General features: G+C 41.1%; 5 protein-coding genes across 6 annotated transcripts; 3 read left to right on the top strand and 2 right to left on the bottom strand.

Annotated features, from left to right (window-relative positions):
• Positions 1-2,218: 2,218 nt before the first annotated feature.
• Positions 2,219-9,134, bottom strand: LOC135345304 (uncharacterized). Of its 2 annotated transcripts, none has more exons than XM_064542738.1 (4): positions 8,956-9,134; positions 2,898-3,005; positions 2,633-2,831; positions 2,219-2,441 (listed from the first exon to the last, which is right to left on the bottom strand). In XM_064542738.1, the coding sequence occupies exons 2-4, from the start codon at positions 2,942-2,944 to the stop codon at positions 2,382-2,384; spliced, it is 306 nt and encodes a 101-aa protein (XP_064398808.1). In that variant the 5' UTR covers positions 2,945-3,005; positions 8,956-9,134; the 3' UTR covers positions 2,219-2,381. The 2 variants fall into 2 exon arrangements, with proteins under 2 accessions (XP_064398808.1, XP_064398807.1); XM_064542737.1 differs by having other exon boundaries at positions 2,898-2,964.
• On the top strand, positions 6,134-7,642 carry LOC135345271 (TNF receptor-associated factor 5-like). The gene is made up of 2 exons (XM_064542689.1): positions 6,134-6,376; positions 6,432-7,642. The coding sequence occupies exons 1-2, from the start codon at positions 6,163-6,165 to the stop codon at positions 7,400-7,402; spliced, it is 1,185 nt and encodes a 394-aa protein (XP_064398759.1). The 5' UTR covers positions 6,134-6,162; the 3' UTR covers positions 7,403-7,642.
• A 396-nt stretch (positions 9,135-9,530) lies between the features above and the next one.
• Positions 9,531-17,714, bottom strand: LOC135345248 (digestive cysteine proteinase 1-like). The gene is made up of 10 exons (XM_064542655.1): positions 17,432-17,714; positions 16,729-16,901; positions 15,803-15,913; positions 15,497-15,620; positions 15,053-15,266; positions 14,757-14,941; positions 14,566-14,657; positions 14,180-14,353; positions 10,639-10,828; positions 9,531-9,859 (listed from the first exon to the last, which is right to left on the bottom strand). The coding sequence occupies exons 1-10, from the start codon at positions 17,610-17,612 to the stop codon at positions 9,660-9,662; spliced, it is 1,644 nt and encodes a 547-aa protein (XP_064398725.1). The 5' UTR covers positions 17,613-17,714; the 3' UTR covers positions 9,531-9,659.
• Positions 11,127-12,570, top strand: LOC135345268 (TNF receptor-associated factor 5-like). Its single transcript, XM_064542686.1, has 2 exons — positions 11,127-11,395; positions 11,457-12,570. The coding sequence occupies exons 1-2, from the start codon at positions 11,164-11,166 to the stop codon at positions 12,440-12,442; spliced, it is 1,218 nt and encodes a 405-aa protein (XP_064398756.1). The 5' UTR covers positions 11,127-11,163; the 3' UTR covers positions 12,443-12,570.
• LOC135345269 (TNF receptor-associated factor 3-like) lies at positions 12,718-14,135 on the top strand. Its single transcript, XM_064542687.1, has 2 exons — positions 12,718-12,985; positions 13,045-14,135. Exons 1-2 carry the CDS (start codon positions 12,763-12,765, stop codon positions 14,016-14,018), a joined length of 1,197 nt encoding a protein of 398 aa, XP_064398757.1. The 5' UTR covers positions 12,718-12,762; the 3' UTR covers positions 14,019-14,135.
• Positions 17,715-17,731: the final 17 nt, after the last annotated feature.

Genomic DNA, 17,731 nt, shown 5'->3' with positions numbered 1-17,731 from the left:
TGCCATACATGTCCTTTATTGAAAGTCTTACCATAATTATAAGGTATGAAGGTTACCTCAAATGTGCATTGACCTCTGAGCAGTGACATCATTATAGATACGAGTTTTTGTAGTGTCTGTGGTTTATTAGTGATGAGTGATGACGAATTCATGTTATTTATGATCCAATATATAGGCTAGTAGTCCAAATTATGTGAGTGCCTATCTCATAATAATTATTTGTGTCAAAAATAAAAATTTATCTGTTTGATTGGAAGCCACATAATCAGCTGAACTATCAGATCAAAACTGCATCAGATCAAAACTGCAATCGATCTGCAAAATGCAAATCAAAACTGCAAAGTCAGGAAAATTAATCTGCTGTCGAAATGAATCGAGTGCTTTGTACAAAAAGAGTTCCACTTGCAAACTGCATGCCTGACTGGTATGATAGAACTCAAGTGTACTATTATGTTCTCAACTGAGGGGATAGATACTGGACCAGGCAGCAACTTTGTGATGTAAGGAATTGAGTGTAAGATTTTAAGCCAACACAATTGCACAAATTATTTGCACAGAGATAAGTCATTCTTGACTGAATACTTGTCTCCAGGATCTCTTTCCTTCCTCGGTAACCTGGGTGTGGTGGAAAGGTGAGACAAACTGGTTCAGAGAATCACAGTCTCATAATGAGTGCTTATTGTTCCAGTATAATTATATACACACAGAAATTGGAGATACCCAACCTCAGAATTCATAGTCTCCTCTCTATAATTATACCATTCCTTTTCTTGTAGGAATTTTACTGATTGTGCAGTACCAAACGGTTTGCCTGTTCAGAGGTATGTGTTTTTCAAATTTGTATATCCATGACATTATTATTCTCTCACATGCGCCGACTCTGGAAATAGTATTTGTCCGTTAATGTTTACGTAAGTTTTTCATCAAGGATTTTGTTTCCGGGTAATTGATTATAATTTGCTTTTTGTTTACGCCTTTTCAGGTACATTTGTGAGGATGGATCTTTTGGCAGTGGTAATGTGACAATTGACAACATGGACCAACAGTAAGTCAAAACCAAGTACAATTCTTAAGCTCAGGAAACGATAATCTTATTGCTTATTACATTTCATGTTCCCCTCTCAGGTTTGCGTTCGTTGTTGGGTTTGATCTGCCGTATGACATACATGTAGATAGTAGAGGTCTGGACAATGAGAACCAGTGCTCCTTGGACAATCTCTTGCAGTGGCTCTCTACACAACCCCCACCCCTCTGCACAGCAGAGTGCAGGGAGGGTTAGACGGAGAAAGCACCGACATTTTTTTTTATTGTTGAGTGCCCAAATATAGGTGCATGGTTAGTCTGACTCTTTGTATTTACTTAGAGATTCTAGTTTTTTGGCATGGATACTTTGTATAGGACATTTTTATTAGCGTATTGTCAACACTATCCCATTTTGCCCCAATTATCATTAAAGCATTTTGTGCCTCCATCCTTGGTCATTGCGCCACCTCTTGCAGAACTCTTTTCAGCAGTCCTCTTGCTGCGGTGAGAGATTGCGTGCTTCTTGAAAACCCCTCGAACTCTGACAGTAGGCCATGCCTTAGCTCCAAATCTCTGTGGATATAAATTATATATAGGTGTATTCTTAACAAGTACAGGTCTAGCCTCATTTCCTCAGACCATAAATTTGAAGGATTTCCACGAATCTATATGTACTGGGGTGCTCAAGAGTGTATAGTCTCCCAATATCTGCATGGTGTCCGATTTTCTTGGTTGATTTTTGGATGCTAACAAAGCTTTCGTCAAGGAACTGCGGAGGTGGTGCTATCACTGTAAAGTGGTCTGGACACTACTCATCAAAATACAGTGACTAAAGAGGATTGTAAAACAATTGATTGATATCTGGCAAGCACAGGTAACTGTTTGTTAAGTATCTTCATTTCCCTGTTGCAAGACACATTGTGGCAGTTGTATACCATATTAATCTCTATATAGATTGTAATTATAGAGTGTTGCCTGTATGATCGATGAGGGTGGCACTTTTTGATGGAAGGGTAATTCAAGACTGAGGCTTAGAGGAACTCCCCCAGTCTCTCCCCATGCATTAATGTATTGGTTGCCTCAGTCTATCATCGCTGACGAACTGCATGCATGCATGCATGAGATGGTAGACCTCTCTAGATCTGTATTAGATTAAAACCAAATATATTTTTCTATAGTGATTTTTAAATTTGGGACAAGTTGTTGCGCATAATTAATAATATAAACTTAAGACAGTTATATAGCTAATTTTAGTTGGGCTACAAAAGGCAATAAATATAGACTGTTCTCATGGTATACACACTATAGATCTAGTAACTATGACCATACGTATTTACATAATAATTATTGGTGTCATTTCAGGCACAGGGTTGCTCGTAACACTTGAACTTTTCACTGGTCCTTTCCCGAGCACGTACCTAAAGTGCACAAAGAGAATACAATTAACCGTAACTACATCACCATAAATGCACGGCCAGCATATTATGGGCTATACCAGCCTCGTCCCCATGCCCTGAATAGAGATATATGCAAATAGGAAATTTATGTTACTCTAACAATGGATTACTTATGCTCAACTCATATCCAAAGCAAGCAATACTGTAGTTACCTTGGGATAGGCCTCCCCATCAGCTCGTCTCGTACACACCGCCCACATTCTGAAACACTTGGCCTTGTTGAACTCATTCTCAATACCAGAGCACGTTTTGCAGCTACTTATCAGGGGGCGATACTCATCGTCATAGTAACAGGTGTGACAGTAGGTAACACGGCACTTTGCATCACACATGACACCCTCAGGTTCTCTCCTAATGGATTAGACAACAGTTTAAAAGTTAAGCGGATGTATTGTACAATTGAGTGTATGAACTCACAAGGTACAAAGTGCTGTTCTGGTAGGCCGGGCGGAACAATACTCCATAGTGCAATATGGTGGACACTCTGAAGGTGAAAAACTTTATTTAGACACCTGTAGATAAGATCTACATGGGAAGTACATGGGAAAAGTGCCTCAGAGCAGGTATACCGTATATCTCCTAATCTATCGGACACTTCTAATTACCCCGGACACTCTTTTGGGCAATTTTCGTTGTTCTAATACAACGGACACTCCAGTGCTTTAATATTACATTTGTTCTAAATATTCGGACAATACCTAGAAAAGTTGAGGTACATTCATAGACGGCAAGTAAGACTTAGAGTGCTGCAGTTAGATAGCTTTGAGTAGCTAGTTTTAGATAGCTATATAGTGCAACTATTCAGTCGACACTGTTGTATTAAACTTAGCTAGCTTGCATGCAGCTGCTTGCTTGTTCTAATTATTCCAGACACTTCGCATGCTCTATAAAAATCTGTTCCAATTATACCCGGACCGTTCCAATTTTTTTGCTGTCCGATAAATTAGAAGATATACGGTACTATCAGAGATACAAAAGAAAGGGGATTGGAAACAACCGCCCACGCCCTATGTAAAAGGACTGACATCCGGTGAAGCACTCCGTGTAATTATTGCGCTCGTAAATAATTACATGGAGGACTGCGCTACGGTTTTGTATCCCTGGTTTCTAGCTCTCCTATCCACTAGAGATCACTCAGGGCCTGGGAGATACTTGAGAGAAGTAAGCTTATACCACTGACAAGCTCTAAGTCCGTTGTCTTTACTCTGTTTCCAATTTTTTTGAGTTTAGTTTGAATTACTCTATGTCAACTTTTCTCTGTCCCTCCTGTGAAGTCAAAACAGCAAAGGACATTGCTTGACTTGGTTATTATGTATCTAAGTGCTACATAGAATGGCTTCATGCTATAAATAAGCTGTACTGTTCATAAACATTTGCAGTATAGTCCTTCAAACTGCTTTAGTATACTTTTAGACACACCACGGGCCTGTCCCTCCTACGACTTCATAGTAAAGGCTATTTCTTCTTGCGTAGCATTTATTTGTCTAGTAATAGTGGCTGCATGGCTTAGTCGACTTTTTAGAGCTAAATTCTCTTTACTTTTTAGAAAAATCAACATTAAAAATGATCAATTTCACTGTTTCTATGTACAGCACATTGTAGAGCAGTCAAGACAGGTAATGAGCATGCTGACTAAATATAATCCTTTGTAGTTTTAGCCACGCCCTATAACGCGGAATGCTTCACGCAAAAATTTCGTAAAAATTTCGTTTCCAATCCCCTTTCTTTTGTATCTCTGGTACTATATCATTATATGGGACTGCATTTTTGGGCCTAACATAAAACATTCATTACATGGCTATAATTATGCTCTATGTAATATTTAGAACACACCTAGCCAAGATTAAGTGTTTTAATGCGTGCCGAGGATTGGCTCGAGGTTAACGTAATGCTCGAGGCGGAGCCGAGTGCATTACGTAACCGAGAGCCAATCCAAGGCACTGGCATTAAAGCACGTGGTCTTGGGTAGGTGTGTTCTAAATGTTTTAGTGCTTCACGTGACCACTTGCCGGATTGCTCCGTATACTATGGTTCGAAAAATCAGTATACTATAGCCATTTTTTTGACAAAATGGCTAGTCGATTTGCTGCACCTGTAAGTGACTCCAAAGAGCTTAAACTGCGTTCTTCTGCAATTCCAGTCAAAACTAATGCGTGTACGGAATGGGGTGTTAAACTCTGGGCGGATTGGTCAAGAGCAGGAGCTGTTGAAGTTGACCGAGTAAACCCAACAACACCATTGCTACAAATGCCTGTGCCAGACACAAGCGATCCAGAGTATTGTATTGTTAATATATTTGTGAAGTAGATTATTTTTATTGTCGACCTCTCCCTGATGATGGTTCCTGTCTTGACTGCTCTACAATGTGCTGTGCATAAAAATAGTGAAATTGATCACTTTTAATGTTGATTTTTTTTAAGAGAATTTAGCTCTAAAAAGTTTACTAAGCCACGCATCCACTATCACTAAACAGCTATACAAGAAGGAAACTTATTAACTCTTATTAATTAACTCAACTTATTATTAAACTTATTAACTCTTACTATGAAGTCGTGAGAGGTCAAAGCCCGTGGTGTGTCTAAAACTTTTATAAAAGTATACTAAAGCAGTTTGAAGGAGTATACTGCAAATGTTTATGAACAGTACAGCTTATCCATAGCATGAAGCCATTCTATGTAGCACTAAGATACATAATAACCCAGTCAAGCAATGTCCTTTGCTGTTTTGACTTCACAGCAGTGAAAGAGAAAAGTTGACATAGAGTAATTCAAGCTAAACTCAACAAAAATTGGAAACAGAGTAAAGACAACGACTTAGAGCTTGTCAGTGGTATAAACTTACTTCTCTAGAGTACCTCCCAGCTTCTGAGTGATCGCTAGTGGATAGGAGAGCTAGAAACAGTTAAAATACAACACAGACTGTTCAATCACGAAAATATTCGCGAGCGCGAAATATAACGCAGAGTGTTTCAACCATTTACACAGGGAGGCCCGTTCGTTTCCAATCCCTTCCTTTTCAATCTATGCTCTTACTGTTCAATCCATGCCTACATCCAGCTCCTCCCCAATGCAGCCTTGCAGTAAACAAGCACAGCACACTGCCCAAGAAACAAGCAGCTCCTACTATTCTCGAACAAAGCCAAAAGAAAAAACTATAGAGCTTCCCTCTTCCATTCTACAAAATGTATATATTATACTTATGTTATTGTGCTACTATAGACTAAGCATCTAGCTACAGTCATATTATTACATGTGCGTCTCCTTGTATAAATGACAATACAATGTACATAGCCTGAATCATTTAATAGAGCAATTTGCTTAAATTAATTTGCCACTATTAGAAATAGAGCACATAGCAATAATAAGCAAAAAAACACTCAAGTGGGATCTAAACACTGTAGATACCAACTAGAAAAACATTTGAAATGTGAAAAATTGCTAGGATTGGCCGGGGGAACCACCAAAAAGCGTAGAAACAAGAAATCAGACGAGAGCATAACTCCAATTCGTTACAACGTCATTCACATGTACTGGTAGTTTTCCCGGCCAATCCACACAATTTTTACTGGTGGGGTGATGACCGGCTTCACAAACACTAAAAGTGCAACCATAATTATTGTAAGACAGTAGGGATATTCCCAGGGAAAACCCACTCTATAGCTAGCTAGCTGCTTCATAACAAAATGGCAGAGCATGTTGGAGGTTATGACTACCAATGGATTACTGAACCTCCGGATGAGCTGAAGTGTGCAATTTGCATAAGTGTAGCTAGGGACCCTCAACAACATGGAGGGAACGGCTGTGGAAAAGTGTTCTGCTCAAGTTGCATAGAAGATTACAATAGTAAAAGTTGTCCTATTTGTCGTATGAAATTGACTCTCTTCAAAGATGTGCGAAGTAAGTACAATTATAGTTTTTTTTACTGTTTAATGAATGTATTGTACTACTGTAGCAACTCGTCATATTAAATCCCTCAAATTGAGCTGTATCAACGAAAGCTGTCAATGGGTTGGTGAGCTAGGGTCCCTGGAAACACACCTAAAGACCTGTGAATACGCCACCATTCTCTGCACTAATGAATGCAACCACAAAGACCAGATTCGGCGAAAAGATCTTGACGACCACCTCACTAACGACTGCCCAAGACGTCAGTACGAGTGTCCACATTGCCAGAAGACGGGGGAACATCAGGAGAGGACCACCACTCATCTAGATACATGTTCGAAAGTTAAAGTACGATGCCCGAATGTACGCTGCACTTTCGTCATTCCCCGTGACAGTATTAATTTACACCGTTTTGATTGCAACTACCAGTATGAAAGCTGTAAATATGCTACGGTTGGGTGTAAGCAAATGCTTCTCCGAAAAAATCTCAAGGAGCATGAAGAGGATTATCAGCTACATTTTCAAGTGACTACTGATAAAGTACTTGAGCTAACGAATCTAATGAAGCCAATGAAACAGCCTTTAATCAAGTTCAAAGTAACAGAATTTCAACAGCTAAAAAACAGTCGATTTTACAGCCAACCTTTTTTTTCTTTCAGCAATGGCTATAAAATGTGTATCAATATTGGGGCAACTGGCACTCATGTTTCGGTGTTTGCCTGCCTCATGAAGGGACCTAATGACGACTCCCTGTCCTGGCCGTTTACCGGGGTGGTCACATTCGAGCTACTCAACCAACTGGAGGACAAGAACCATCACAAGAAGACAACCACATTCCCAGCAGAGGGTGAGAGCAGTCAGAGAGTGATGTGCCGTGAAAGAGGGTTAGGAAGAGGCCACCCCAAGTTTATCTCCCACGCTGACCTTGACTACAATGCCTACAAGAACACTCAGTACCTCAAACACGACACCCTAGTTTTTAGTGTTGTGTCTGTGGAAGTACCCGACTACAAGCCATGGCTGGAGTGCACTGACTAAAAAGAGTACATTCCGTAGTACATGTATATAGCCAAGGATTTATATCACTGTGATGGACTAATGAGAAAAAAACTAGTATGTACAGATGTAATGGAATGTACAGATCTAATGGAATGTACATATCTATATTTATAGACTCTATTTTTAGACTGTGGATCTCAGATAAGTCTGAGTCACATGTGTTTTTTGTCAGTTCTCTCAATTTATTGATTTTATTAAAATGATCATAAGAGTTCTCAACCATAGACACTTAAAATATAGGCTGTTGCTAGTCTAGCCTATCAGTCTATCACAATCACTCATGTCTCGAACTATAACTCAATCTTACTTACGTATCAATAATTATTGTTCACGAAGATACCAAAACTCTCAATTGTTACATACAATGAAACATACAAGCTGTTAACCCTTTACATGCATTTGACTCGACTTTGAGAGTCATAAACGTGTGCCCTGCACTGCGTCCATTAGAAATATCACAGACAAGCACACAGAATTGCTAAAATCGATGCAATTAAGTGTAATTTAAATGTTCGCTCCTGTTTTGACGCACCAACCCCACCCAAAATGTATATCGAAAGACCAGGGTTCAAAGGGGCAGTGCACCTTGTACTGGCACTTTTAAGGTTTCAACACCCCCGAAACGTCTACAGTTTGGTACCAACGTCACCATGTTCTGATATAGGTGTCGTCCTGCAGTTCCACGAGTACTTCAAAGCAGTCAAAAACCCAATCCAACTTGTACCATGATGTGCTCTGACACTAAGGAATATCCATTGAAACTCTCAGGATACTCCAGGGTACGTCCCCTGCTAGGGTGTACATTCATGTACATTGGCTGTCAGCCTAAAGCCCACCCTCCACCCTTAAAGGAGCCACTCTTTTATAGATCAGTACTGTGACACACTAGGATCACATTGTGAAGATCAATTCTTCAGTATCCAATCACTAATATAAAACTACCGGACCATATTGGAACTGGGTTGTGTGAAGTTGTAAATGTGGTTTTAAGTGCAAGCACATGCACACAAAATGTGCACAGTGCATGCATGTTATTGTACTACCAAGGGCAGTTGTATGTATTTCCCTCGGGGAATACATACAACTGCCCTCGGTAGTACAAATCCAATACACCCTTGATATCCATGGTACAACTATTACTTGTACGCCCATTCTGTAGGGGATTGGGAAATACTAAGGCCACTCCAAGTGACACTCAGGTTTCTGGTCTACCGCCCGCATCAGATTTCTTCTTGGATTTAATGATTATATATATATACATGCAGCGTTTTCAGAGTCACTCTATCGCTCATAGTATGACAGTAGTTAGATCACATTTACAGCACAGACAGAACAAAGAGCTACATTTTGATGGGCTAGAGTCCGTAGTTGTTCTTAATAAAAAATAATGGTGGGTGGCAGTGATCGATCGCGATTTAATATACATGGTCGCTGATTTTAATGTAGATTCAGTATCAATTTTGAGCATCAAATACAATGTCATGCATTGTGCATAGTTTTAACCATGCTTATTCAGCTGCAGCTCAAGTTACCTCAAGTCTATCCTGCTCTTTCCCTTGTGGTCAGGCTTGACACTAGCGTACTCATGACAGTCATGTCGATCCACATATAGGCAGTGAAGGCTCCACAATGTCTCCATAAGGCAGGATGCATGATATGATCGTGACCCTTGGCAGTGTACTGTTTGGGCCACTCTAGCTGCTGTGCAACATGGGAAAGGACTCCCTAAACTAGTTGGGCGGAGTCCAACCAACGCTGCAGACTCCGCCCAACTAGTAGTAAACAGTGGTCTATATAGTAGCCTCGATCCCAGGCCGATCCCTCTCTAATTGAACGCTAGGTTGATGACCAAAATAGTGTGGTTAAATGAAAACCACAGTTATGCAAGCTACCTGAGCTAGCCCAAAAGTACCAAATTATTTTCAGGCTCTAAATCTGAAAGTTTCAGAAACGCTCTGCTCAAGGCCCTCCTGCAAGCTCAAATGAGCTCTAAAAAAATCTGAAACTTTGGATTCATATATATATACCATTGGGACCCTGGAGCACCCGCCAAAGCAGGTTAGAAGTTCAAACCATAAACAGTGTACCCAGCATAAAGTCAACAAGAGCTGTAAATTATGTTCACAAGGTTTATTCAATAGTAGCAGCAAAGCAAATAATTCAATTGGGAAGGGGGACACATACGAAAAGAAAAGTATATATTACTCAGTCAATTGAAAAACAGTTATGGTAAGAGTTAGTTCAGTATAGCAAAAGAAGCGTCAGTGGCGACTCCACAGTTGTTGTTCTTCCTGCTCATGAGCACGTAGCCATCGTTGCCCCAGTGAGTGGACCACGAGTTCTTGATGTACCAGTATTCACTGTCTGGGTCACCAGGGGTCAGTGTTCCATAACCAACGGCAAGGACTTGGTGATCGAGGTCATCCGCTCCATTACCTGTAAGTGATCAAAAATTAAATTAAGCACTATAGATGATACAGTAGAACCTTGCTAATCCGGTCCGAAACCTCGCAAATCCGGACAAAATGGCAAACTGAAAAAGAGGAGGGGCTGTCAGGGCTGTCAGTAGAATAGAGTACTGCGCATGCGCAATGTAAATTGTTTAGCTGAATCAGCAATAATTTTATTGATAAACTGCTCAAGACCACTGCAAAGAAAACGAAGAGAGAGAGCTCACAAGACTCACTGTATTGGAGAGAACGTTGAGATAAAGACTATTTTAGCTAGCAGCTTCCCTTCTGGCCACAGTAATATCATAATACATGCATGTACAAAAAATGTGTCTTCGTTAACGATATTCATAACCAATTAATGACATCAGTTAATCCGGAAATTTCATGTATTCGGATGGGGTCCGGTCCCGCTCTATTCGGATTAGCGAGGTTCTACTGTACCCTATTATAGACGGGTAGTAATTTCAGATTTTTCTCTGTTTTTAGGGTACTAATTTTGGCGGATTTGTAGCAAAATCATTAGCACAATATTTGTCAAAGGATGTACAAAGTATGCGTGGTTGAATGAAATGTTTGGAGTCAGATACAGATGAAAAAAGGGCTAGCTTGCTTAGCATATACTCTCAAAAGTACCTTACAAAAATACATTGTACAAAATTTAATATATTAGAAAAAATGTTTTAGCGTTAGTTACAAATTCGCTAAAATTAGTACCCGTTTATAATAGTAATAATAAGGTAGTTATCAACCATGCACACTCACCACACGCTGGTTCATAGTAGACTCCATGAGAATAGAAGCTAAAGGACTTGTGACTAGCGTCAATGGCGACACTGATGGGTCCCCTCTCAGCAATAGCCATCACCAGGGAAGTCACGTTGCCAGGGAGAGTGTTCATATACATGGAGATCTTAGCACCACACTCACTCTTGTTCACATTGCAGAAGCCATCCTGTGTGTGTGTGTGTGTGTGTGTGTGTGTGTGTGCGTGTGTGTGTGTGTGTGCGTGTGTGTGTGTGTGTGTGTGTGTGTGCATGTGTGTGTGTGTGCATGTGTGTGTGTGTGCATGTGTGTGTGTGTGTGTGCATGTGTGTGTGTGGGATGTGGCAGCAGGAAATGGTATATACACGTCGATACATATAATTATACATGGAAAATAATTCAGAACAGCCCACTGAAACAACATCTTTCACCAGCAAATATTCAAGCCAAGCAACTACAAACCAAAAATATTCAGTGCAGCAGGGATTTTCCCAGGGAAAACCCCAACATGTGCTTCATGGTAAAATGGCTAGATCTACTATAGTTTTAGAACAAGTTGGAGGTTATGACTACCAATGGATTACTGAACCTCCAGATGAGCTGAAGTGTTCAATTTGTCTACGCGTAGCTAGGGACCCTCAACAGCATGGTTGGAATGGTTGTGGGAAAGTGTTTTGCTCAAGTTGTTCAAAAGAGTACGATAAAAAAAATTGTCCTATTTGCCGTAAGAAATTGACCCTCTTCAAAAATATGCGAAGTAAGTGAATTGCTATTATTCTATTAATATAATGAATCTATTGTACTGCTATTATTAATAGCTACTCGAGACATTGAAGCCCTCAAAATGAGCTGTATCAACGAAGGCTGCCAATGGGTTGGTGAGCTAGGATCCCTGGAAACACACCTAAAGACCTGTGAATACACCACCATTCCCTGTACTAATGAATGCAAGCACAATGACCAGATTCGGCGAAAAGATCTTGATGACCACCTCACCAACGACTGCCCAAGACGTCAGTACGAGTGTCCACATTGCCAGAAGACGGGGGAACATCAGGAGAGGACCACCGCTCATCTAGATGCATGTTTGAAAGTTAAAGTGCCATGCCCAAATGAACCTTGCTCAATCACCATTCCCCGTGACAATATTACTTCTCATCTATCTGTCTGCAGCTACCAGCGTGTGCGCTGTAAATATGCTGCAGTTGGGTGTAAGCAAAGACCTCCACGGAAAAATCTCAAGGAACATGAAGAAGATTATCGGTTACATCTTCGAGTGACTACTAAGAAAACGCTTGAGCTAACAACGCTAACGAAAAAACGATTAATCAAGTTCAAATTCACAGAATTTCAACAGAAAAAAATGAACAACATTACTTTTTATAGCCAGCCTTTTTTCACTTTCAGCAATGGTTACAAAATGTGTATTTGTGTAGTGGCAAATGGCAACGGTGATGGCAAAGCTACTCATGTTTCAGTGTATGCTTATCTCATGAAGGGACCTAATGACGACTCCCTGTCCTGGCCGTTCACTGGGACAGTCACATTCGAGCTACTCAACCAACTGGAGGACGATAACCATCACAAGAAGACAGTCACATTTCCAAAAGATCGCGAGTCCAGTCAGAGAGTGGTGGACGGTGAGGCAGCACTTGCTGGATACGGCCAGCCTAAATTTATTTCCCATGCTGATCTCGATTACAAACAAGACACGAACACTCAGTACCTCGTAGACGACACTCTGGTGTTCAGTGTGTATGTACAAGTAGCTAGCTACAAGCCATGGCTAGAGTGCACTGACTAATAAGAATAAACGGACTATATAATTACATGCATGCATAACTTCTTAGGACAATAATATATAATTATACAGCTGTACATGTATTTGTGTCAATTCTGTGTTTAATCTTAACCACATTTTCCGGCATGCTCTGAATTGTTATGATGGCTAAACTACAGTATAGCTACAGATCAGCTCACCCCATGGACACCGGCTTATACCAACAAGCCGTGGCTTTGGGTGTGTGTGTGTTTATATAGCTCAAATAATTGAGGTTACTGTAAGGGCTAAACTGACCAACAGATCATGTGAGCATCCTGAAGAGCATCCAACCTATAAACAAAATGGCAGTAGCTTTAGAGCCAGTTGGAGGTTATGACTACCAGTGGATTACCGAGCCTCCGGATGAGCTGAAGTGTGCAATTTGCATAAGTGTAGCTAGGGACCCTCAACAACATGGAGGGAGTGGTTGTGGAAAAGTGTTTTGCTCGAGTTGTTTAAAAGAGTATGGTAGAACAAGTTGTCCTATTTGCCGTTTGGAATTGACTCTCTTCCAAGATGTGCGAAGTAAGTTAGTGTATTATATGACAATTAATCAACTATCTGAATCTATTGTACTGCTATAGCAACTCGCCACGTTAAAGCCCTCAAAATGAGCTGTATCAGCGAAAGCTGTCAATGGGTTGGTGAGCTAGGATCCCTGGAAACACACCTAAAGACCTGTGAATACGCCACCATACCCTGCACTAATGAATGCAAGTTGAACAACCAAAACGTACGTATTCTCAGAACGAAACTTGAGGAGCACCTCACCGACGACTGCCCAAGACGTCAGTACGAGTGTCCACATTGCCAGGAGATGGGGGAACAGCAGGAGAGGACCACCACTCATCTGGAGACCTGCCCGAAGGTTGAAGTGCCTTGTCCGAATGAACCTTGCTCAATTACCATTCCTCGTGACAAATACATTTCTCACCTATCTGTCTGCAGCTACCAGCGTGTGCGCTGTAAATATGCTGCAGTTGGTTGTCAGAAGTTACCTCTGCGAAAAAATCTCAAACTACATGAAGACGATTATCAGCTACATCTTCGAGTGACTACTGACAAAGTTCTTGAGCTAACAAAGTTACTGAAACAGCCCTTAATCAAGTTCAAAGTCACAGAATTGCAACAGCGAAAAATGAACAGTCGATTTTTTAGCCGACCTTTTTTTACTTTTCTCAACGGCTACAGGATGCTTATCTGTGTGTATACCCAAAGAAATCATGTTTCAGTGTTGGCATATCTCATGAGGGGAGAAAACGATGACTCCCTGTCCTGGCCGTTCACTGGGACAGTCACATTCGAGCTACTCAACCAACTGGAGGACAAAAACCATCACAAGGAGAGTGTCACATTTCCAGCAGAGAGTGGTCAGAGAGTGGTGGGCCGTGAGGCAGCACTTGCTGGATACGGCCAGCCTAAATTTATTTCCCATGTTGATCTCGATTACAAACAAGACACAAACACTCAGTACCTCGTAGACGACACTCTGGTGTTCAGTGTGTATGTACAAGTACCTAGCTACAAGCCATGGCTAGAGTGTATTAGCATTGACTAAAGAAAATGGACTACTATAGTGGATAAGTATAATTATATAGAGATAGCTATATTTAAACAATTTATCGTACCATGCACCACACTTATTGTCACATTTTGTTATTTTGTTGAAATTTCATACGTCAAAAATTGTTACGTAATGCATGATCAAGCCCCGCCCACCTGCATGAGGTAGCGTCCTCCTCCGTACGACTCCTCGGTTGGAATGCACCCGTTTTCCATAATCCAACTGTATGCCCTCTCACTCTCTCCCCCGTCACAGCCGTTGTTGCCATAGCCCCAGGAACAGTCCATGAGAGATTGCTCGCTGAACGCCTTTAGATTTTTCATTCCGTTCTGTAAGGAACAGGAAAAGATAGTCATAATAATAAGTAAAATACAGGATGTACAGTACAGGCTAGGGAGCCATGACAATCAATTGAAATTTCTATGCCGTAAGTTCAAGTTCTGAGAGCTTATAGAAAGAGTTCACTCAGATGGCATGCTCAGCTCAAAAGGTTTTATCGATCATACCTAAGGACATAATTAATTTCTTTATACCCCCGTACCTTGATAAATTGGGATCCCTCTAGTGTACCGACAGTTCCAAAACTCCAGCAACTACCACAGATACCCTGGTCCTTGACCGGGGTCACCGCTCCTGGAAGGGGGTGGGCGGGGGACACGTAACCAATAGAACAAACTATGAATGCAAGCGACTACAAGCTCTCAAGGTATAGTCAGTAGACTATAGTTGTACCTCTGAGTCTCCAGTTGTAGTACTCTGGGACGTCACTAATGGAGGGCTTGTAGAGTGTGTCCCGAGGGGAGTCTGGGGTGTGTCTGTAGCCCCTCATACGAGAGATCTCCCCGTCAGCCAGATCAGTCAGGTGGTTCACCCTCAGCTTGTAGGGGAGGTCACGACGATTCATCGAGTGGATATACCTGCAAGGGGTGTGGTTTGTGGGCGGGGGAAATAATAACAAAATGAGTAACTGCAGAATCTTAAAATGAGAGTCTTAATTGCTTCAATTCAATGACCTCCGCACCCCGCACCTGTGGTTGTGTCTAAAGTGAGTCTTCCTCTTTGCTTCCTCTCCCTCATCATCATATTGACGGCTGTGGTGACCTTTAAACTCTTCAAAGTCCGAGTCTACCTTGTAGCTGCGATGCTTCTCCTCATATTCACCCGCCCCCACAAACTCAAACATTGGGTTCTCGGTCATAGCGAGCGTTAAACCGGGACCAGGGAAACCCTTGCAAGTGAACTCTGATGCGAGGGGGGGGGGGGGGGGGTAAAGTAACACATTGGTTTTATATAGTTAATGGTGAGGTAATAAACTAATGTTAACAATAGTGCATGATGTTAACAGATATTTTTATCCCAAATCGTCGGCTGAATTGGTGAATAACTACATGTAGTACCGTTAACAGTGTCCTACAGCAGCAGCTTTGCATATAGTGCTGCAACTGTTCCACTACACATTTAGACAAACTCACTCTTGGCGTAGTCAAACACAGTAGCATCCACGGTGGTCTCGAAGTCAGAATATTCGATCACGTACTCATCGTAGTGTGAGCCAAAGAGACGATCAAGACCAACAAATCGAAAGAGAATAGGATTCTGCATGGACAACGTTCATTTGTCAGTGTTCATTTGTCTGTATACATGTGAGTAAATTGGACCATCTACATGTATAACCAAGGTTCTTAGTCTGACAGGGTTTCATCCAGATACTTTGGCAAGGGGGTAAAAATATGTTTTTCGAATCCCAAAGCGAAACCATGAAAGCTACACCTCCTCACCTTATTATCCTTCCTGACTAGGAGAGTGTAGTTGTTGTTCTTCTCTTCCTCAGCGTTATTGGATATGTAGATCTCTGACATCACATCGTTGTACATATAGTCAGCCGCATACTGTACGGGCGAGTGACCATGCAGTTGTACATGTATAATTATATCCACTATGGACGTCCATTTCGGGATATCATAATTATAGTGACCGTTCGAAAGTTTTTCATGGATTTAGAATAGCAGCCTTTTTGCAACATGCATGCTGTGATATTAAATTCATGTTTGCGGTACATGCTTAATCAGCAAAAACTGCGAACATTTTATACTCTCAAAATATACAAGCTTTCAGAAAATCAGAAAATCGTTGATATTGGATTTAACGAAATTTAAGAAATGACAGCTGAAAGACCAAACAATTGTGGTGTTGTCATAGTAACATGAACATCTTTCACAGCCATAATTATTTTAGTATACTGTTGATCCAATATCCAGGAAATTTCTTAGACCCAATTTTAGGGGGGGTGGGCAATGTTGAATGCCATGTTTGCCAAGAGGGGGCAAACCAAATCCAATGGGGGGGGCAAAAGTACCTCTAATTTCCCTTTGAAATTAAACCCATGACTAGACTATCATGGTGAAATCAACTGAAGAATAACAATAACATTGCATCAGCTGTATAAAACAACAGCATATGTAGCACATGTGACTCTTTCATGCTAGTTATGTGGTCAATTATGGCTTCAAGCGCTTTTTAACAAGGAATCCAATGAATTTCAGTGATTATAATTATGACAAAGTTATGACAACTTTATGAAGGTTGAACTCAACACAAATGGACTTTAGCTACACACTGCATGAAGAGATATTAAATCACACAATCTGTTTCGCCACTTTCCAATACAGTGGTCTACCAAACACACTGTCACAATAATACGTACCTTATACATGGAAATGTCTGGCAGTACGCCCTGAGGGGTCACAGGTGCTCCTGATGCTCCGGGCACGGCAAAACAAGTCATGACATTGGCAAAATCTTGAGTGGTCTCGTAGACAATCTTAAACATTGCTCCATACTGGCCCTCGTCACCGAGGTTGAGGACAATAGCCGAGCCTGCAGAATGGTGTATAATGGATGCTTAAATTAATGGAGTGCCGTGCACAGTGATCACTGAGGAAGAAGCAGAGACAGTGTAGCTGGTATACAACCTCACTCTCTAAAATATATTTTAAGAGCAAGAAATAGAAATGCTACTCTAATTGACCTCAGTGTGTAGAATAGTGTACAGAGCTTATCATGGCTCACGTTTGTGGCATTGCAATACTAATCTCAGCACTTCAAACAATGTACTCACTCATAATTAACATTGTGAGGTAGCCTGATCAATTCTGAGCATTAATGTCATTGTGCACAGTTTTAAGTTTCGTCACTCAACAGTGGTCAAATACAGTGGTCTACAATAACACTGAGCACAAAACTCGTTTCAGAATTTGCGTCAACCACTCACTATAGGCTAAACACAACTTGAATCCAGAAACTTCTGTCTACGAGATAATATATAATTATAACAGCAACACATAGAGCCACAGTGCAGTGAGTAGCTGAATGACCATGTTTATTCAGCTGCATGCAGCTCAAGTTACCTCCATAATAGTCTATCCTGCTCCTTCCCTTGCCACTCATGTCTACATAGGCAGTGAATGGTTCCACAATGTCTCCATATGGCAGGATGATCTGACCCTTGGCAGTGTACTGTTTGGGCCACTCTAGCTGCTGTGCAACACACAGCTGAACTACCAGGAGAAGGGAAAGAACTCTCAACATCTTTGCAAGCTGGAGAAGAGTCTCAGATTGCACTACCTCAGTAAAATAGCAGAGGTAAACAAATTCACACAAACAGCATGTGGTAATTATTTTTATATCTAGATTAGAACAATTACGGG

Source organism: Halichondria panicea, chromosome 12, assembly GCF_963675165.1.
Source record: "Halichondria panicea chromosome 12, odHalPani1.1, whole genome shotgun sequence".
Lineage (NCBI taxonomy): Eukaryota > Metazoa > Porifera > Demospongiae > Suberitida > Halichondriidae > Halichondria > Halichondria panicea.
Note: the sequence above shows the minus strand (reverse complement) of the source record. Positions and strands in the feature narration are given on the sequence as shown.